Source organism: Syngnathus acus, chromosome 2, assembly GCF_901709675.1.
Source record: "Syngnathus acus chromosome 2, fSynAcu1.2, whole genome shotgun sequence".
In the NCBI taxonomy this organism is placed as follows: Eukaryota; Metazoa; Chordata; class Actinopteri; order Syngnathiformes; family Syngnathidae; genus Syngnathus; species Syngnathus acus.
In genome coordinates this window covers 18,328,513-18,349,289 of record NC_051088.1, presented here as the reverse complement: position 1 = coordinate 18,349,289, position 20,777 = coordinate 18,328,513, and the positions used below count along the sequence as shown (strand labels likewise).

The window sequence follows — 20,777 nt, the reverse complement described above, 5'->3', positions numbered from 1 at the left end:
ACCCTGTATATAGCTGAGTAATTAATAAAATACTTATATGTCTCGCGTGAAATGAAATCTCTTGCAAAATTTTGCATCTCCTGCCCTCTCCCGGCTGCACTTAAAACAACATTGACACCATGGGCATCGTCTCAAATGGTGCCCGTTAGGATATCAGAGTATTAGGTCATGACGACTGGCACCAATCAGAGAAATAAACATCCTTTTTTGCCATTACCGAACATCGTGACCTCATTGATTCACTTGAGACGCCCTGTGCTTGAACGACTGGCGTTATTATTAGCACAGTTAAAATGGGAAATGTCAAAAAACAGCTGCAGCACTTGGGAAAATACAGTTGTCCATTCTCTTTAACATGAACTAAATTGTTTATTTACAGACAACATGAACTAAGGTGTTATTTTCGGGTTATAATCGTGCATGTACAATGTTGCTGAGGCTTATTTTGATTTGGCAGGTTAAAGGAAGGCTGTGATTGGCTAAGCGCCCACCACATGCTAAACTCGAAGTGTAATCATTAAAATGACAGTGGACTAGATGATTTGGCGTGCTACATGCCAATATTAAGCGTGGTATTTTATTTGTTATTTTTTTATGACCTCAAATAGTTGGCAGAGCTTTTGAAGCCCTGGCCGTTTAATGTCAAGCGCGAAGCGTCTGGAGAGCCGGTGGCACAGCAGCAACTTTACCCCCGCTGGAATCTCCATTATGAAGCTCCCCCCGAATCGGAAATAATGATTGGAATAACAACTCTGACAACAATGACGCCAAGTTGCCTTGAGTGTCGTTGAAACTGTCAAAGGTGGCGTGCTGAGTTAAGCGTGTGACCCAGCACACATTAGTGGGAACGAACCCCGTGTACGGCCGCGCGCGGAGACATCATATCCGTATTAAAAGCGAAAATAATCCCGAGGTAAGGAGCCGAGGAGTGGTCGAAGAGCGAGCGACCGTGCGTTTCTCCTGATTTTCCTCCGCTTCGGGTCGCTTCTCTCCCAAAGTGGCCGGCAGACGTCGAAATTACTGCCCATATTATAATTTGGTGGCTCCCTTAAGATCCAGCCAGCGCAAGGATTTTTTTTTCCTGCTTCTCCTCCTTCGTTATAAAGTCGCCATTTTGCTTCAGTGCCTGTATAAACCATCCGGTATTCCAATATTTTTCCTCAAGGACTCGAGGATTTACGCATCTTTTCTGACTATTTTTGGAGTGTTTAACGGCAAGCTTGGATCGATGCCTTGTGGAAAATACATATTAATGCCTCAAAGGAAGGGGGCACGATCAGGCTAAATCTCCTGGATTGTTGTGGTATTTTTTTTAACCTACACGCAATTTGTCATTTTTACTTCGTTTCACCCCCGTTTCAAGTGGGGGCAGGACGACGGCAATCACCCGTCAGCAGCGTTTCGACCAGCCCTTGACACACAGCAGGTGGGATTGCGATGTAACAAAACATTGGCGGATAAACGCCCAATACGGTGCCTGTCTCCGGACCCCCTCCTCGCCCACCGGGCTAGCTGACCTGGGGCCAGCCGGCTGTGAGCTGTGGTTCAGCGGCCAACGCCTCAGGTAGGTGTGGCTGACCACAGAGCTCGTGGAAGCAAGAAAAGTGTCACTTTCTGTCTCATCGCGCTCGCGAGTCACACACTAACATGGCAGCGTGCCATGTGCACGGCGAAATGACTTGTTTCCAGTTTGTCAGCAGATTGCGTGAGTGGATTTGAGTACGAATGTTGTGTCTCGCCTGTTTTACATCTACCGCTGTCATTCATGCACTTTAAGCTCAAACTAAACGATGGTAGTGATTATGTAATAAGAAATAAGCACTTGTAATCAGACCTCTTCCAAACGTGGATAAAATTCAGATACACATCATATTTCCTATGTGTTTGATCAGTACCGTTTGGATATGTGTCACTTAAAATGTACAACTGGCATAGAATTGGAACTGAGCATAAAGACCTACTGTGTAAATCCTGCCTCAGAAAGTTCATAATATCCAGCAGTAGGACCGAGTCAACTTGCTTACAAACTAACAACTAATATCTCTCAAACAGAAAGCTTTCCTGCATGAGTTGAAACGGTCTCAATTTATATAAAACAATAAATAATGAGCACAGCATTCATCCTGTAATTTATGGACAGCTCACTGCCATATTTTGTGGAAACAGCCTATTTTTCCCATTTCTTTTTCCTCTGAGATCTGGCTGCTGTGAGGAGCGGTTTGTCTTTGACGACTGCAGAGTAAAACTCTTAGCAAGACACTGAGCGCACGTATAATCAGTTCAGCAGAGCATTTGTTTCGTGCATCTCTTCAATTATGCTTGATAAAAGAGAAAATCCTCTCCCTAGACTGCTTTGGGTTGTATGCCATTCCATTCCTTCTGCTTACTTTTCTCTTTCCGTCATTGTGATACAAGTCAGAGTCATAGGCAAACATTTCTCAGTGGGGTGACCATGGTGACACAACCTTTCACTGAAGGCTGTGACCACGTGCACGTGTGCATGCACTCATACGCACACTTGTTGCCCCTTTTGTAACTTAGAAGCCATTGTTTATCATATCATCCAGTGTCAGTGTTTACACGGGACACATTGATTCCGATTAAAAGCCAGATCAGAATAAAAATGCTTCATGTACACACCCCATTAAGAATATTCTGATCCGGTCAAATTTACTGTTACAGTCACGTTCAGAGATTCCCGTAATAAATTACGGACAATCTTGAATACTTCTCAGATCTGGAATTGTGAAGAATGAATTGATATTTGTGTCAATGTGATTTTTAAATACGATTTGATTTCAGAATGCTAAATAGTGTTGGTCTGTTACAACTGATTACTGAATAACTGTTAGCTAGTGAATCAGTGCATGAGATAGAAGTAAACTATAAGATGCAGTTGAACCCAAAGCAATGGCAAACTTTCATTGTTCACATAATTACATTACCTCCGTACTTAATTGCATAATTTTCTGCAGTTCTGTTTTCACTGTTTGCTATTCAAGCCTCCACAATTATTAACAACAATCTGAGTGACACCAGGTTCAATTGCAGTTCATTTGACACTGAATGGCACAGCACATAAACAGAGTGGCCTCACTGAGTGACCCTATGTGTGCTGTTGTAAATCATTATGAGACTGACAGGAATGTGCGCTCGGAGAAAATATGTGAAATCCCAATCAATCCCACTTAGCATAATTAGCGAATGTCAGCCTTCATCCATTAGACTGCCTCCACGTCAATGGCGAATGAGGGTTCAGCACCCTCAGCTCGTCGCTAACATATATCTTCTTATGGATGATAGCAATGTGCAGTTAATCACACACTGGGGTCTTCTTAACACAATTAGGAAAAAAAAAAGATGTCTGCCTGTATTGATATTTGAACAAGAGACATGCAACTGGCTGTCATATGGAGCTTTGAACCTCTCACCCTTGTCCCTCTCTTTGCCTTTACCCTTTATCTAATGGACAGAACAAGAAGTTAGTGAAGTCATGAGTGTATTGATTTTGAAATCAAACATGGAAGGTCATAGCCTCATTACCACTACTGATGTTTGCCTCCAATCAGATGACCTTCAGTGCGGCTGCACTCATGTCTAACTATCGTACTATGTGAATACAGTATCGTGAAATGCTATCGCTACAATTTGTGTTATTATCGGAATCAACAGGAATAATGCTTTTAACATGTCCTGTGTCTGCCCCCCCTCCACCAATGTAGGCATGGAAAACCCCAGTGGTACTAGGCTTGGGAAGCTTTCGACATCGGTGCTGCCAAGGGGACGGACCTCCAAGCATGGACATCCCCAGGAGCCTGTTAGAAGTGTGCCATGCCTTGAAAACAACATCAAACACAGTGAGTGACAAGCTGTCCTACTTAATTAAAACAACAATTATTGTCGCATTTTTTGGGAACTGTGAGCGCTTTGTTTGTGTGAGTCAGTTCCTGGTGTGATTCCAGGCAGAGTTCTATTTTAGCATATGTGGTGACAATATTTTGCAAATTGTTTGTACACATCATATCTGTTAGCCGTGACAAAGACAAAATGCTTCTTTGGGTTTGTCACACCACAATTACTCATGATGACTTCATTGAACGTCACTGGACCAAATTGTTGGCTCACTGCATGAGGCCTCTGACTTCAAATCTTCTGCTTCACCCCTTGATGGTTTAGAATTTCCAGTTGCTGTTGTCTGGGACCAGGTTTGTCTGTCTCCACGTCGCAATCACCAAGGCAGGTGATTGCTGATCGGTCCAAATATTTTTTTTTATGATGCTTGCAGTTCTGTCGATGGAAGTGAGAATAAAAACAGTTCAATGTAGTTGTAGTTGAAACATGCAGTTCCATGTTTTAAGGGGGCAAAACATGGACAAGGGCCTGCTAAATAGATTACAGACTGCCTTGCAAATGAGTTTTGCTCCAAGTCATCTGGATGGAGATGGAGGATTATAAAAAGAAATATGCTATACCGGGACTACTGAATTGGGTATCAGTCCAGTAACGAATGCAGCTTAACTACCTCAACTTTTTTTAATGGGGTGACGTAGACTTGGAAAATTCAAATGACCCAGTTGTTTTGGCTGCTACAAAATAGTCTTTTAAACCAACCCCCCCCCCCCCACACACACACACACACGCTCCACATTTGTAATACCACTGCACAGAATGACGGTGCTTCATTTTTTAGGTTAATAGGCTGCCCTCAAAGATGGATTATGATGCATTTGAGGCTGTGTATGTGCGTGTGCGTGTGCATGCATGCATTTGTGTGTGTGCTGACTTGTGTTTACCTGCAGTTGAGAGATTTACAAATCTTCCTTTGCGAGACAAGAATATAAATCGTAGGAACAGTCTGTATTGAACTATTCCTTATATCGCTTTCATTTTAGTTAAATGTGGATTCAAGATTCAAGATTCAAGAGTTTTTATTCGCCATGTTTGAGCGTGCCAAACAAGGAATTTGACTTCGGTAAAACACACCCTCTGTTCAACATATAGGTGACTAACAACACTCAGGACATGTGAATAATGGCAAAAACAGTGTAGACAAATTCAAAAGGTGTGAAGAGCAGGATGTTATTGCACAGTAATGCCTCTGAGACTCTATGAGTGGTGTGAGTTCATCAGAGCAACAGCCTGGGGGAAGAAGCTGTCTCGGTGTCTGCTGGTTTTGGCGTACCGAGCTCTATAACGCCGTCCGGAGGGGAGTAGTTCAAACAGACTGCAACCTGGGTGAGAAGGGTCTGTAGAGATGTTCCTTGCACGTTTCCTGGTCCTGGACAGGTACAAGTCTTGGATAGAAGGGAGGTTGATTCCAATGATCTTTTCTGCAGTCCTGATTGTCCGTTGCAGTCTGTGCTTGTCTTGTTTGGAGGCTGATCCAAACCAGACAGTGATGGAGGTGCAGAGGACAGACTGGATGATGGCAGTGTAGAAGGTCTTCAGAAGCTCTTGCGGCAGGTTGAACTTCTTGAGCTGTCTCAGGAAGTACAGCCTCTGCTGGGCCTTCTTCCGGACAGAGTCTATGTGGCCGGTCCATTTCAGGTCCCGAGAGATTGTGGTTCCCAGGAACTTGAAGGTGTCTGTGGAGAGAATAGTATTACTGCGGATAGTGAGGGGTAAAAGTGGTGAAGGGTCTCGCCTGAAATCCACTGTCATCTCCACGGTCTTGAGCGGGTTCAGCTCCAGATGGTTTTGGTTGCACCAGTGGACCAGCCGCTCCACCTCCTGTCTGTACGCAGTCTCATCACCGTCCTGGATCAGTCCGATGAGAGTGGTGTCGTCTGCATACTTCAGGAGCTTCACAGGAGAGTCATCTGAGGAGAAATCATTGGTGTAGAGAGAGAAGAGCAGTGGGGAGAGGACGCACCCCTGAGGGGCTCCAGTATTGGTGGTCCGGGTGTCAGATGTGATGCCCCCCAGCCTCACACGCTGTCTCCTGTTGGTCAGGAAGCTGGTGATCCACTGACAGGTGGGGGCAGGCACCGCAAGCTGGATGAGCTTCTGTTGGAGGATGTCAGGAGCGCATTCATCCATCCATAGACCTATTCAATTGAGCACTGCTGAGCTAGCATTGCTATGCTAGTGCCGGTGCAGCTGCTAAACACGGAAACAGGCACCATATAATACAGAGGAACTGTAAGTAAGTCTTTTTTTTTATGCTCAGTGTTATCAAGTCATTTTTTACCTCACCTAAATTGAGATTAAATATAATTTCAGGTCATTGTGTTGTTGAAGACAATATGCCGCAATAGGCTGCTGGTAATAATTTCAAAATAAAAGCGGACCAAAGCATTGATGGCCATATATTAGCGTCGAGCATTTACTCATTCTATTGTCCCTTTGTCTCCACAATGATTTCACCACAATTATTGCACGTTCGACAATGAGACATAAAGTCCATTTGTGATTTTAGAGACGGCGGTTACTTGCAGGGCGAGCTGAAGTCCATTTGTGATTTTAGAGAAGGTGGTTACTTGCAGGGCGAGCTGCTGCTGCTTTTAATTATTTATGTTATAAACACGCTGTCGTGTGTGTGCTTGCGTGTGTGTGCGTGTGCGTGTGTGTGCGCTCACAGCCAACTTCAGTGACTGCAGGACATCATTCATGTGCCATCTGCTGACCCTGCGTATTTGAAACAGCATCCGTTTCCCAATCACCCTCTGCTTGCATTTATTGTCCTGTTCTTGTCACATAAACGGACCCTCCAACCTCAAATGCAATCCATTCCATAGTGCTGGTTGACTTCCAAGTTGTAATTTGAAAACAAAAAGTTCCCATCGGAAATCAAGTTAAGTCAGGTTTTTTTTTTCCCCCGACCTCAGATGCTTCGTAAAGACATTTTGGTCTGATCTTGTCATCTCGTCACTACACTGTAAAGTAGAGCAGCATTTAGTTTCCATCTCTGCTAGTTCAAATCTGCCTCTGTCCACACGCTGAATACGGACAGTTATTCAAGCGCTCCAGACTGAATGTCAGTAAATTCACTGCTGACCTTGTCTCAAATGAGCATCTGGCAATAGATACAGCTTCCAGGGTTGGTGGAGTGTGCAGCTGATGTTGAAGGCTCTTCGAATCAGTGCCGATCTGAAGAGACCATTGAGGCACCGTGAATTACCAGAGAAAGAGGCAGCAATCTGAAACCCAAGCTCTTTTATTCAAAGCATGCGCCGTACGTTACATGTGCTATAAACCGAGCCACAGGTGCGCTCACAAAGTGCTGCTCTCTTCACAAAAGCTTTTGTCAATCAGCGGGGCTTAACCATTTGAGCAAATGAAGCTGTGCTTGAAAGAAATGAAACGACATGCATGGGCTGCTTATTTCCTGCCGTGTTTGTTTAGGAGTGTTTTGAACATCTTTATGCATCCATCCATCCATCCATCCATCCATCCATCCATCCATCCAGCCATCCATCCATCCATTTTCTACAGTGCTTGTCCAGTTCAGGGTTGCAGGGCATACGTATTTATCCGTCTTGAATGTTATGCGTTGGAGGCAGCGTTTACTTAAACAATCCGGAGCTGACACGGCAGTTTTATTTAAAACATGCACTTTTTGGGGGGTTAGGTGGATTTGTTCTTTAGACTTCGCTAAAGAAGGCTTTGTTTATCTGCTTTCAAACCCCAGTCACATATTCCCTCAGAAGAGGTTAACTTTGACAGAAAGTTGTGATAAGGGATCTTGGTTCCACACGGCCATTTGTATGCTTCTACCAAACAGCAGTATCGTTCTAATCCGACCGAGCTGATGTAGACAATGGCTCCTGTGTAAGCACTCGCCGAGAAAAACAAATCTGCATTCTCTTTCTGTTGTGTGAGTGTGTGGGGACATGCGTGCGTGTGTGTTGGAAGCGTGTGGGGAGCAATTGCAGGGGGAGCTGGGAGAACTCAGGGGTTATATGAGAACACCAGACAGCTGCCAGGACCCCATGACTGTTGAGTTCTTATTTCCATGTAAACTGAAAAAACACTTTTCTTTCATTTACACAAACAAAGTTTGTTTATTTTCTATAACCAAAGCGTCCCCTGTAAAATGTTGGCTTCGGTCTGAAATCTCCCATATGTTATAATTTCTTAAATGTAATATTTTTACACAAATCTATACTTTTTGTCAGTCTACACGTGGTTGTTAATTTTTGTTCTCATTTTTGACCAATTTAAAGTGTTGAAAATGGCTTGCGCTCTTTCGCGATAATGGTTGAACTAACATGACATTTCCTGAAAAGTGATGATTTTAGAAATAGTTTACTTGGATTCCGCCCGACATCAGTGAAATGTTATATGGTAAATTGATTAGACTATTTCAACAATCAATTAATCTGTTAATTATTTTTTTAATCAGTTAACGAATCGGACAATTAAATATTTTAAAAATCACTCAATTGATTGAAAAATACCCTTTAATTTAGCAACAAAGACAGTTTCAAATATGTCCATAATCTTTACTCTCTCAACAAACAGCCAATACAACTTCAACATCATTCCCCATGTAAGCTACAGAATCAACAAAAACAATATGGATATATTGTATCGTATATTTGAGGGCAGGTTTGTCCCTTCATTGAAACCGTACCCAAACAGTTGCTGTTGATGCAAGGAACACACATTGCCGTTGGTTTGCATTCTGAAGAACTTTACATTTAAAGACACGCATTCTTCATTTGTGTTGTTCGAAAGTTTATAATTTGCTGTAACATTGGTGCTAATTTTGATGAGCATGTCTGTCGTCTGTCGGCTGACTAACATAATTGTGCAACATAATAAATCGATAATAAAATGTATTGCCTTTTTAAAATCGTCAAATGACTTTTTACTGAGGGTTTTCGTTCCTGCTCCTCTCATCCCTGATTTAATTTACACGGGCGAACAGCCGCACAGATATTCAGACAGCTGGGAGCAAGTCGTGTCCTGACATTAAATGAACAGCTGTTTCATGCCTTTGACTTGTGTCCGAAAGTCGTGGTTTGGATGTGACAGGCCTGCTTTCTTTCAGTAGGGACAATGGCTTACTATGACCCAAGCAGCAGCAACGAGGCTGTCTAGTTTGTCAACCGACGTCTATTTCATCCCCACCGAGTGCTCTGCCTGTGTTGACTTCCCTGTTCATTAAATGGATCCGCTGATTTCAACGAGTTTGCCGCAAAGAGGTTTTTGATAGTGCTATGACAAGTCGATCTTATTCCCATTGCAACGAGAACACATCTTCCCCGGGAGCGCGTTGCGTTAATTAGGACCTTATTTTTACGAGACCTTTGTTTTGCGAGACAGGAATGAGTGCTCAATTTCCTGCTCGGCACAACAGCTGTATCACCCCTCCAGCTGCTACTCTGGCAGCCAGTTGAAATTTGCTCTGTTGCCCGGAGAATATCAATACGCTCCTCTCATAATAATAATGATAGTATTCATGCTCACAACCACACGGTTTTGCATACTTGTGTGATTATTTGTAGTTTATGTCTTCACACTATGAGCTGTTTTTGTGCCCAGTGCAAGTCTAGCGCTACTGTGTGTGTGTGTGTGTGTGTGGGGGGGGGGGGGGGGGGGGGTGTCTTTTAATGCTTTTTTGAGGGAGAAAACCAATCCGTCCTGATTCCATTTTTATAATCCTGCCAGTTACGCTGAGTGCTCTGAACCTGTTTGGATGCCACCACAAATGAGTCTGCATGTGTGTACGCGGTCACTGCTTGCTAATGAGTGTGAACGAGTGGACATGACATGTTTTACGTAATATTATTGGTCGTCATCGTGAGCCTTCCGAGTCTTTTTTCCCTTTTCACAACAAACAGGTACGAGTTATTCATTTAAAGGTGTTTCCTTTTGTCTAGATCTGATATGGCGAATTTTCTTTTTGCTTTAAAATGAAGTCGCTGTGAAGTTCAGTTCTATCAGTATTTGGAAGCTGACATCAGGTTAGATTGTGCACTATTTTGTGGTGCAGTAGAGCGGATCAGTTTGTACCTGCGGCACTGCCATGTAGGTCATCTACTATTCTGCTTGGTCAAAGGAAGAAGTCATTCACCTCGAAGATTGCTGACTGCACTCCCTCAGCTTGTCTCAGTTCATCGCCCCGCCCTACAAAAATCTACTGCTCCCCTTTATTTGTAGCGCTAGGCAAAATGGAGAAGCGGGCTGATTTATCTGAGATAATTGTAACAGAGGTACTGGTAATACTAAACCATTGTGCTGTGATCGTCATGTGGGTAGAAATCATGGGTTGAGATCCAATGGACAGGAAGACTATAGGCCAGACATGCACCAGACATTGCATAAGCAACATTGACAGTCTCGGGAACTGAAGTCGTCGTTTTTCTGCGTGCTGCTGTGTCAAAGATTACCAGCACTAGCGATTCATAGTTGATCTTTTTGGTGTGACTGCACTCTTAAATTAAAACTGCAGCTTGAAGCGTGTTTTTCTGTTTGATCCGGTTGGGGACAATTACAAGAACGGACAAAAACCCACTTCTGTCCTTGCTTAGTTCCTTTTTCTAAAAACCTCGCACTCTGGCCGGACAATCGGTGGTCATATGGGACGAACGGACAAACCATCACAGTATATAATCATGTGTCTGCACTCATAATATATATATTTTTTTCATAACAAATGAAGTATCAGCCCAATCAATTGCCGAATGTTATTCTTATTCCACTGACCACCTCTGTTATTTAAATTTCAGCGTCCTGAATGAGTCACCAGTTTTATGCAGTTTTAACACAGGATTTTTTTTCCCTTGTATTTTGCCAGCGTCTGTGTGTGATGAGACCGCAGAGGGGAAGAGGAAAGGTCGTCCTAAAGCAGATGAGCAGGAACTGAGAAACATCCCTGTGAGTAGGCCTCTTTGAACTGAGTGGGTATTTCAAATGGTTCTCATTTATTTGCTCGGGGGTAGCATACATTTGCATATCACACACTGCATTTCACATTTATTCTTTTCTTCTTCTTTCTTGTCCCCATACAGGCCCACTTGATAGTACAGTGGAAGGAAGAGTTTAAGCGCCGTTCCAGAGTTAAATGTCCCTGTTCAGGCTGTTGGTTAGAGTTTCCCAGCATCTATGGCGTAAAGTACCACTATCAACGCTGCCAGGGGGTGAGCCTCTCTCTACCTACATAGTAATATTCTATGAACATTATGCTTCACAATAAACTCATGATTTCCTCAGACCATAGTCGCTGAGAAGCAGAGCCACTGCTGTCTATATTGTGACACAGTGTTTGCAACAAAGGTGCGACTACAGAAGCACATGCTTTGGAACCACCCAGACAGGGTTAGCTTGGAGTCAAAGGATGAGCATCTTAATAAGGTTCAGAAAACCCCTGTCAAGTCCAATACCGTTAAAAGGTAAGCAATATTTAAAGCTTAATGGGGAAAATGGCCGCCCCTTGTGATGGATAAAAACAGGTGGATTTTGCCACGTTTAATTCATATTCCACAAACGAAACATTAATCTGAACACTGTTTTGACTAGTTGGGTTGCACAGAACATATTATGACAAAGAAAATTTGGGGGTTTGCCTTTTTCTTTAAAATTTCTGGCATAAGTCATTAAGTCTATTAATATTAGTTATGTCATATTAATTTTCTTGGTTTGCGATTTCAGGCCCCTGGATAACAACCCTCCATCCCCAGTGTTCTTCAAAGTCAAAAAGACGCTGGAGGCATCTACCCCCTCTCACAATGGAGAGCTGACCCACCAGAGGAGCGAGAGGAAACAGCACAGCCAGCCGTCACTGCAGAGTCACCAGTCGCAGTCAGCCCAGCCTCAGTTTGAGCAATCGCGTTCCCAAAGCACATCCTCTGACGCAGGGGGTAGTGAAAGCGAATGTGGCAGCCTACCGCCATCGTATCCTGATGAAGACCCAGAACGAATGAAACACAGTAGGATTCAAGCGTTTTTAATATTCACCGTGTATTTCTACTGTAAATGCTTGACCTTTGTTGTTTTCCCTTTTGTGATTTCTTGGGCAAGGGCGGAAGCAGAAAACACCGAAGAAGTTCACTGGAGAGCAGCCTTCAATCTCTGGAACGTTTGGATTGAAAGGTATTGACAAAAATATCCAGCTCACCTCTGTGTAGAGTGATCTTAGTGTGTGTGTGTTTGTGTGCTGCAGGTATGACTAAAGTGGAGGAGAAGCTGAAGGCAAGCCGCATCAAGAGACCAGACAGGAGTGCATTTAGCGAGGAGCCTCACAGAAGAACGGCTTCAAATCAGTCCTTCACTAAACACGCAGCCAGCACCAGTTCAGGTAAACACCTTTTGTCTAACCTTTTCCAAAGATGGGGTGAATCTTTGGATGAAGCTATGTCATCTAGAATTGTGCTTCTCAGCCACTGTTGAATAACTTTAACACACAACACTTGAATAACAAATGCTGTGAGCATACCTTAGACATTCTCAATTCAAATATCTCTATTAACTTCATGCATGTGAGATGATGATGTTATCTTAACTCATATCAATAATTTACTCTTGGCTGCTGTATATGCAACAAAATAAGTATAGTTTCCTGTGTAAGACCAGTAGGAGGCAGCAAAACACTCTTTGTAACCAATTTGCTTTTAGTTCCAAAGTAGATCTGGAAAGTAATAAATACAAACTTGCACACAGCAGCAAAATTTGCAATATCATGGCCATCCATGACTGAGGAATAGCAGAAGCAACACCTGCAAGATGACAGTTCCTCCGAGTCATACTACAAATATTTGATTTGCTCACTTCCAAAGAAACATCATCTTGTTTTTCTAGGTACAGTTCCTGACATTCAGTGGCAGAAAGCCATTTCAGAGCGAGGGGAAGTGGTGTGCCCCACTTGCTCCATCGTCACCCGAAAAACAATCCACGGCCTGAAGAAACACATGGAGATTTGCCAGAAGGTCAGAAGATGTGGCCATTTGTTACTGCATTTGCAAGTTCTCAAACTGAGATCCCAGAGCATTATAAGATAAGATAAGATAAGAGGAACTTTATTAATCTCACGTGTGAGAAACTGCATGTAACAACAGCTCGATTTACAGGAAGGTACAAGTTGGGGGATAAAAGTGCAAAAAGTGCAAAAATCCTGGGGGGGGTCGGCCAAAAATGCTTTACAATAAATAATGTAGCATTTTAATAAAGTGCATACCTCCATATACAAGTCAGGAAAGCAAACATGATAAACCGGTTCCCCCCTTCCCACTTTAGCGTCGGAACAATTATAACCTTGGATATGATTGTGACATATCACATTAATGTGATATCTCTTTTGTCTTGTAGAGTTGACGCAAGATCTTGGCAAATATTTGCAGCTTAGAAGCACTTACATGGTTTTAAAAGTTTCCAACAGAAAAATCGGAAACCTTTCACAAACGGCAAAACTACTGCTTATTGATTGACCCATATGCTTTTATTTGAAATCTTAATATGGCGCCTTGATTTGACTTCTGACCCCATGCAGCTTCAAGAGGCCCTGAGGTGCCAACAGTGCCACAAACAGTTCAAATCCAAGGCAGGACTCAACTACCACACCATGGCAGAACACAACTCCAAGGTACACACCCGTCAGCAGAAACATTAATCAATAATCACTTAATTCCACCAACAACACTGGAGAACGCAGTACATATTTTAGATTTAGTTCCGTCAATGACGTAGATGGGACAATGTGTTACTTGACACTACAACTATACAGAGTTCCAGCGGGGACTTTAAAGTCTTACTTGTTTTTTCCCCAAAAGTCTCATTTTTCATTTAAAATAAGTAACGTATCTTAAATAAACTCAACTGAGGAGCAAATCATTGAAATTGCAACAAAGTTGTTCCTTTCCTTTCGCAAAAAATGTCATGTGTATAGAGTTACCTGCACTGTTATTGTTGCACCTAAAGCTGTCCTGACCACTAGAATACATCGGGATTTTTATTTTGTGGATGCCGCGGGAAGTGTTGAGTCAATCTTTGCAACGTCTTTTCCAGTCACATTGAACATGACGGGCAGGCAGGAGGGGACGGGGGCTAAAAACAATTTATTGTTTCACTAACTTGGCTTGCAGTTCTAATGAAATGCCATCCATCAATCATCAGAACCACTTCTCCTCAGGAGGGTTGTGGCCAATGCTGGAACCTGTCCCAGCTGTCTTCAGGCTGTTGCCAGCGAATTGCAGGGCACACGTAGACAAATAATCATTCACGTTCACAATCGCTTGGCAATGATAGATGCAGTTATTGTGGGGGGAGGTGCTGCAATGGGACCATTGGCACTGGAATCAAACAGAGATGGACATGACTTGATGGAAAAATCGATAGTGGTGTCAAAAAATAACAGCCTCGTGTACGTGATTCGCCATTTCAAAAAATCTGTGTAGTGAGAATGCTACAAACAAAAGTGTTCCGCCACCAATTCTGAGGAAGGGCCATATTTTCTGTTTCAAAATTTCTCCTTTTTCGGACAAGATATAAAACTGATAGGGAGAATATTATTTAAAAAGAATGTTTTTTTTTTTGTTTTTTTTTAGTTTATTCATATTATTTATGAATTATTTATAACATGTAAATATATCATTTTATATTAGCGATATGGGAAAAAAATCACTAAGCTCACTCCTGTTACCTACATGACACATTCACGGGAGCGTTTGCACTCTCCTAAGCTATACTGCACAATATTTTGTATGTTGCATTTTAATTAGTCACCACGGAGCCTGTTTTTATCTTAGGTTTCATTCGTGAGCAGACGTCCCTCAAGCACTTACTATTTCTGCAGCTGTCTCAAGTCTGACAGCTATGAGAGCATCTTAAAGATATTATCAGAGCAGTCCTGCATTAGAGCTCTGGGCTTTGCTGAATAATTCAAATGGGTTTCAAAAAGTAGCATGAATGTTTCATGAATGGACGTACTTGCAAACCTTGTGGCATACTGCATGAGTTTTCCTTTTTTAGGGAGGGGCGGCATACTTTATAATAGTGCGTGACATGCAATATTTTAGAACTAATACAGTGGGACCTCGAGGTACAAAATAACATAGTTAATGACCAGTTAGTTTGACACTGAATTTTCACGAAAAATCCTTGGCTAACACACTTTTTGGTTCTTAAACTTTTTTTTTTTCCTACGTGAATTGTCCCTGCAGTGTAATAAGCACCAGCCAGGAGGAAGGAGTGTGTAAAAGATCAAATGTCCAATATGGTCGGAAACATAACCCCTACGATAGTGTGTGCAACAACACAGCATGCTGTTTGAGTTTGTACTGTCATATTGTACATGTGTTTTCTTATGCGCTGTTTATCATCAAAGCATTTAAACAATGCGGTCGATATTATATCACGGTTTCATCAAAAGCGATGCTATATGTTGACATGAGAAAACACATGAAGGTCTCTCTGCTGGGATGTCGATGCTCTCTCCAGTCATGTGCACATCTTTCTTCCCCATGGCAGCTCTGCCATCTGTTGTTCTGCTCTTTTGACGGAGGCTTGGTACAACACTCTGATTTTACAGGTGTCATAAATGACCATGAAAAATAGCCTCACCTTGAAGACATTTAATCCTCATAGATTGTGAACACATAAAATGGAAAATACATTTCATGACTGACGTGTATCCCTCCCCACCCCCCAGTCATCGAGGAGTGAAGGCCAGATGGACGACGAGCATGAGGAGAGAGAACGACTTTGTCGAATACTTAAACAGATGGGTAGAATCAAATGTCCTAGTGAGGTATGTCATTGATTTTTGTTTTGCTCATTCTTTCCAGTCCCTGCAATGCTGCACCTCCCATTTCACATTAGGCTCCTTGTTATGCAAGCTGTCATTTCTCTTTTGGCCTTTTTACCAATCTATTCCTTCTTTCCTGCCTCGTAATACACGTTGCCCAAAATCGTATCAATATTTCCCTCTCATTACATTCCGTCCAAATGCAATGCCAATGGAACAGAGAGGGAGGGAGGGAGGGAGGGAGGGAGAGCCAACAGCATGATTTCAGAGAACAGAGAGCAAGGGAGAGCCAACAGTATGATTTCATGCTGACAGTTGGGAACAATAAACAATATTTTTCATGCATCCTTGTTGTCCTTCTGTTAATGTGCAGGGCTGTTCAGCTCACTTCTCCAGTCTAATGGGCTACCAGTACCACCAGAAGCGTTGTGGACGTGAGTTCTCTGATGCTGAGAAAGCCAGGTTTTTGTGCCAGCACTGTGAAAAAACATATCGCTCCAAGGCTGGCAGAGACTACCACGTACGTACTGAGCACCCCCCAACCATCAAGTCGACTACGACAACCACCACCACCAACAACAAAGACAATAGGACCGACACCACCACCAACAACAACAGTGGCAAAGAGAGGGTAATATAGCAAACATGACAGGCATCTAATTGAAGAAAAATTTCCTAGTTTAAATTGCATCATGTCTTACTTTTCCTCCAGGTCACCTTTGAGAAGTTTTCAGCCATGAAAAGAGAGCAAAGCCAGCCGGAATGGCATGTAAAAACACAGTTGCATCGGGAGAAGGACAAGGTTAAAGACGAAGGCAGTCAAGTGAAGAACAGAGTCAAGGAAAAGGCAGCACAAAATCAAAGCCTTCCCGAGGATTTTGAACGGACACCTAGTGGCAGAGTGAGGCGGCGCTCAGCTCAAGTGGCAGTGTTTCACCTGCAGGAGATTGCAGAAGACGAGCTCGCCAAAGACTGGGGTACCAAGCGTCGTATCAAGGATGACCTGGTGCCTGACAGCAAAAGGGTAAGGAAGAAAAAGGAAAACTGTACTGTGCTGGCCATGAACACAGTTAATGATCACTTTCTTGTGTATAGCTAAACTACACCCGCCCAGGCCTTCCCAACTTCAGCAGGGAGCTTCTAGAGACCTGGAAGACTCAAGTCAAGGAAAATGGCTTCATCTGCTGCATCAATGAAGTAAGAGTGTTTCAGGTTTCACATGCCAACAAATCTGTTTCTAGTCTTCAATCAAATAAGTCTGTCTTATGTTTATGAAAATAATGCCGTTGTTTTTGGTGGCCTTTTGATTGATTTGTTTTTGTTGTCTTCAGAACTGCGAGGCTGTCTATTCCAGTGTATCTGGACTAAAAGCCCATCTTGCAAACTGTAGCCAGGTATAAACACTCATCAAAACCTCCCCTGACACTGCAGACGTAATCGTACTCTATTAAAGATATTCATGTACGACAATTCATTGTTGCAGACTTCAATGTTAAGAATCCATTTTCTTTTTGCAGTTGTCATGATCATCATCATTCATCATCATTTTCTCAATAACATGCTCGGAAAGGTGCTCTGTAATATTTGTAGTTGTATATGTGTTGCAGGGAGGTGGAGAACTGGCAAAATACACGTGTCTGATCTGTCAGAAGGAGTTTAATTCAGAGAGTGGAGTCAAGTATCACATAAGCAAGACACACTCACAGGTAGGTCGCAAACAGTAACACCAATTGGATACAGTCTTTAAACCATCAACATGAGGATAAATACTATTTTAAAAATCCCTTGAGGCTGAAGATGACACTCGTTTTGGTTGTTGTTTGTTTTCAGTAGAGATATTTTGTCCACCATAGTACCCAACCATTTACTGGAACCAGCGAATGTGTTTACCAAGTCACTGTTCTACTTGACGTCATTTTTCCACACTTGAAAGCTTCTAATCAGCACTAACAATGTTTGTATTGCGTCAGAATTGGTTCCGTGCATCAGACGGTGAAGGGATTTCTAGCAGCAAGAATAAAGCACTGGATTATGACGGCATTAGAGAAGAGGTGAGGAACGGTGCCACCGCTGGCAAAAAGAGAGGTCGCAAGCCCAAAGAGCGACTCCCTGCTCCTCTCCAAGCACAGACTGAAGAAGCCAACGTCAATCAGTACTCAGCGATTGACTCCACCCCGTCCTCTGACTCAACGCAGTCACCCGCGCATAGCCCTGACTTTACGGACATTACCGATCCAGATCCGAGCCAACAGCTCAACGGTTCCACCGCGCGACAAAGCAAACCTAAAAAGTTTTCGCTGTCTGAGTAGCTGTTTTTTATTTTGCTAACAAAACAACTGCTCCAGCAGATGTGATTGAACTTTGTGAGAACCGAGCGCTGAGGAAACAAAAATTGTGGCTGCAGGTTCTGGAAAGTACAAACGTAAACAGTATGTTTTTTTTCCCCCCCCATTCCAGTTATCTCCTTTTAAGGCACCCACTTTAGTTCCCGCACTCAGCGGGATTTTCCCAAAATGAAATCAAAGACTTCAGCAATGTTGCCTTTCACAGCAACACATTTTTCTCCTAGCATGGTAACGTCATGTGCATTTGCATTTCTTTCACAGTTCTACTCTGTACATAAACACTTAGTATATAGCTATATACTCCAAGCAATGATGCCGTCACATTTATACATCTAACAAAACCATCATTGATCATGTGTGTTAGGAATGTTTTGTGTTACATGTTTATCAGACTTTTTTTTTTAACCAATGAAGCAAATCACTTTTAAGCTATTTTGCCCTAAACTATTTTGTTGAATTTTGTCTGTGTACCACTTGAAGGGTATATCTGCTTTGAAACTCATAATTAATTCATTATTAGTAAGCAGAAATTCTAATAGGGATTGTTTTTTTCTATATAGTGTCAATTTAATCAATTTCAACAGAAAATGAAAAAGCTTGAAATACTGTCACTAATGTCAGACTGGCAAAGCTGAAGAAAATTCTTATGAAGATGGTTGCACTGTTGCAGCACAATCAAGTAAGGTAAAAATTGTTTTTGTTTTTTTAAAGAAGCCGTATTTTGGCTTTTACTTTATCCTAAAGAGATCAGACTCGAATGAAAATGCTATCTTTTGTAGAGGTTTAGGAGAGTGAGCTTTTATCATTGCAAATCATGATTCACATATAATAATATATATGAACTTACACCTGGATGTTCAAAGATATTGCATTGCACTTTAACCCTTGTCGTTCCCCTCTTGTGATTTTGCACTCTGAGAAAGTACTTATGTAACCTAGTCGCTGTCACACAGGAACAAAGATATTTTATTCTCGGGACAGACTTTTAGATTCTATTTACGGATAATGGGCACCTCTGTGATCACGTCGAGCATGACTATAAAGTTTTAACCCACCGCACAAAGCCATAATTGCCACCTCCTGTAATGATAGTTTTAGATTGAGTTTTCAAAGAAATATGAATCCCATGTTATCAAATTACCACATCTGATGTGTGCAAAAATCTGAAGTGTGCAATCAGAGAATAGCAGCGTAGATAGTACTTGAATCCACTGTTTTATTAATGAAGTGAGCAAATGAGAAATCCAGAAAAGTAGATGACGCATGTGTAGAAATCTAGGTCGCGCTCTTGCCAACTTGTTTCTTAAACGATTCGAGACAACTCAGCGGGTCCGCTAAAGGCCGTCAGCGCCGTCACTTCAATCAGGCCGGTCACGTCTGATTCATAGCGTGATTAGGATATATATTGACACACCTGACCTTTTTTTATAGTGCGAAGCTCAGATGTTTCTCCATTTTTAATCAAGGTGGAGATGATTATGCATGTCCGTTTCTCTCCTGATGGGATGGACTACCTTCTACTATCCAGGTTTATCCAGTGAAGATTTATTAGACAAGCACTGATTCATTTCCATCAGAGTCGAGTCGAGAATATGTGCGTGTGTGTAACATTTAGCAACTTTGTAATGACCAGGAAATGAAGAATCTGTAATGCTTTCTGTTGAGTGTTATGAACTGGCACAGAATCAATTGCTTGTTACTTGTCATTATTAGCGTCCCATTTTCCGGGCAAGCTTTGGTTTTCCGATATGATAGTTTAGCGCCGCTTTTACCTGGGTATTTTATCACGCCCTTTACTATCAGTCTTCCTATGGTATGGAAAACGCCTATGTATCACGCCGTGTGCGCTAACTGCAACATGTTTAGAGAGTAAAGCAATACACCATATTTAGCTGAGTTTGTGTGCTTGCTTATATTTTGATATTGACGTCTTCACACAATTGTATGGCTTTTTCTCAATTACCAACTTAGTTTGTTTGCTCTGAAAGTGCTTTTTTTACCACATATATCGTATGCTTATTTGTCTGCATACACTGTTATTTTGCCATTTTTGATTACTCTAAGAAAGTTTTTTTTTTTTTTTTTTTTAAATACATCATGACAAATACATAGGGATTGTCCTTTATTCTTATTCAATATGGGACAACGAGGCATATGTACATGTGTTTGTTTCAGTATTTTGTGCACTTACTATACCATGAAATAGGCTTGAAATACGAGTGTTGTTTGAGCTTTCTAGTGATCTGGACTGTGTGTGGTGTGACTTTTCTTGCCGGACAACAGCAGACTCAAGTGTCTTCCCTTTGTTGTTTCCTAAAAATGAGGCGACTTTCCGCAAATCCGGTCAAGACCGTCTCAGAAATATACACCTTTATTTGTACGCTACCTACTTTTAGAATAGTAAAAGACATCGGCTTATGTCGCAGGTGTCATTATATTGGTTGAGAGTTTTAAGAGATGGTGTTGTAGCTCACAATGGTGAAGTAGTAACAATATCTGAAATAAAGCTGTGTTGTATCTAACAGAAGAGGCTTTCTCCCTCCTGTGAGTCTGGACTGCTAACAGTTTTCTTCCAAATGTATTGTATGAATTGTTCATTATCCCTCAACTAATTAATAAAGATTTGTTGAAGAAAAAAAAAAGGCCATTACTATATTTGTCCAATTTGCCCTTGTATTTTCTCTTAGTATGTATTTTGTGTTATACCCATGCACAATGCATATGTTGTCGTCCAACATTGAGGAATT

General features: G+C 42.1%; 1 protein-coding gene across 2 annotated transcripts; it reads left to right on the top strand.

The window, feature by feature from the left end:
- The first annotated feature begins 522 nt into the window (after window positions 1-522).
- znf512b (zinc finger protein 512B) lies at window positions 523-20,667 on the top strand. 2 transcript variants are annotated; one of them, XM_037275405.1, is made up of 18 exons: window positions 523-913; window positions 1,364-1,564; window positions 3,723-3,857; window positions 10,745-10,824; window positions 10,959-11,087; window positions 11,161-11,339; window positions 11,599-11,876; window positions 11,962-12,039; window positions 12,110-12,244; window positions 12,745-12,872; window positions 13,433-13,525; window positions 15,590-15,688; window positions 16,059-16,316; window positions 16,398-16,709; window positions 16,781-16,882; window positions 17,017-17,079; window positions 17,293-17,391; window positions 17,656-20,667. In XM_037275405.1, the coding sequence occupies exons 3-18, from the start codon at window positions 3,725-3,727 to the stop codon at window positions 17,992-17,994; spliced, it is 2,505 nt and encodes an 834-aa protein (XP_037131300.1). In that variant the 5' UTR covers window positions 523-913; window positions 1,364-1,564; window positions 3,723-3,724; the 3' UTR covers window positions 17,995-20,667. The 2 variants fall into 2 exon arrangements, with proteins under 2 accessions (XP_037131300.1, XP_037131309.1); XM_037275414.1 differs by having other exon boundaries at window positions 524-1,564; window positions 11,968-12,039.
- The last annotated feature ends 110 nt before the right edge of the window (window positions 20,668-20,777 follow it).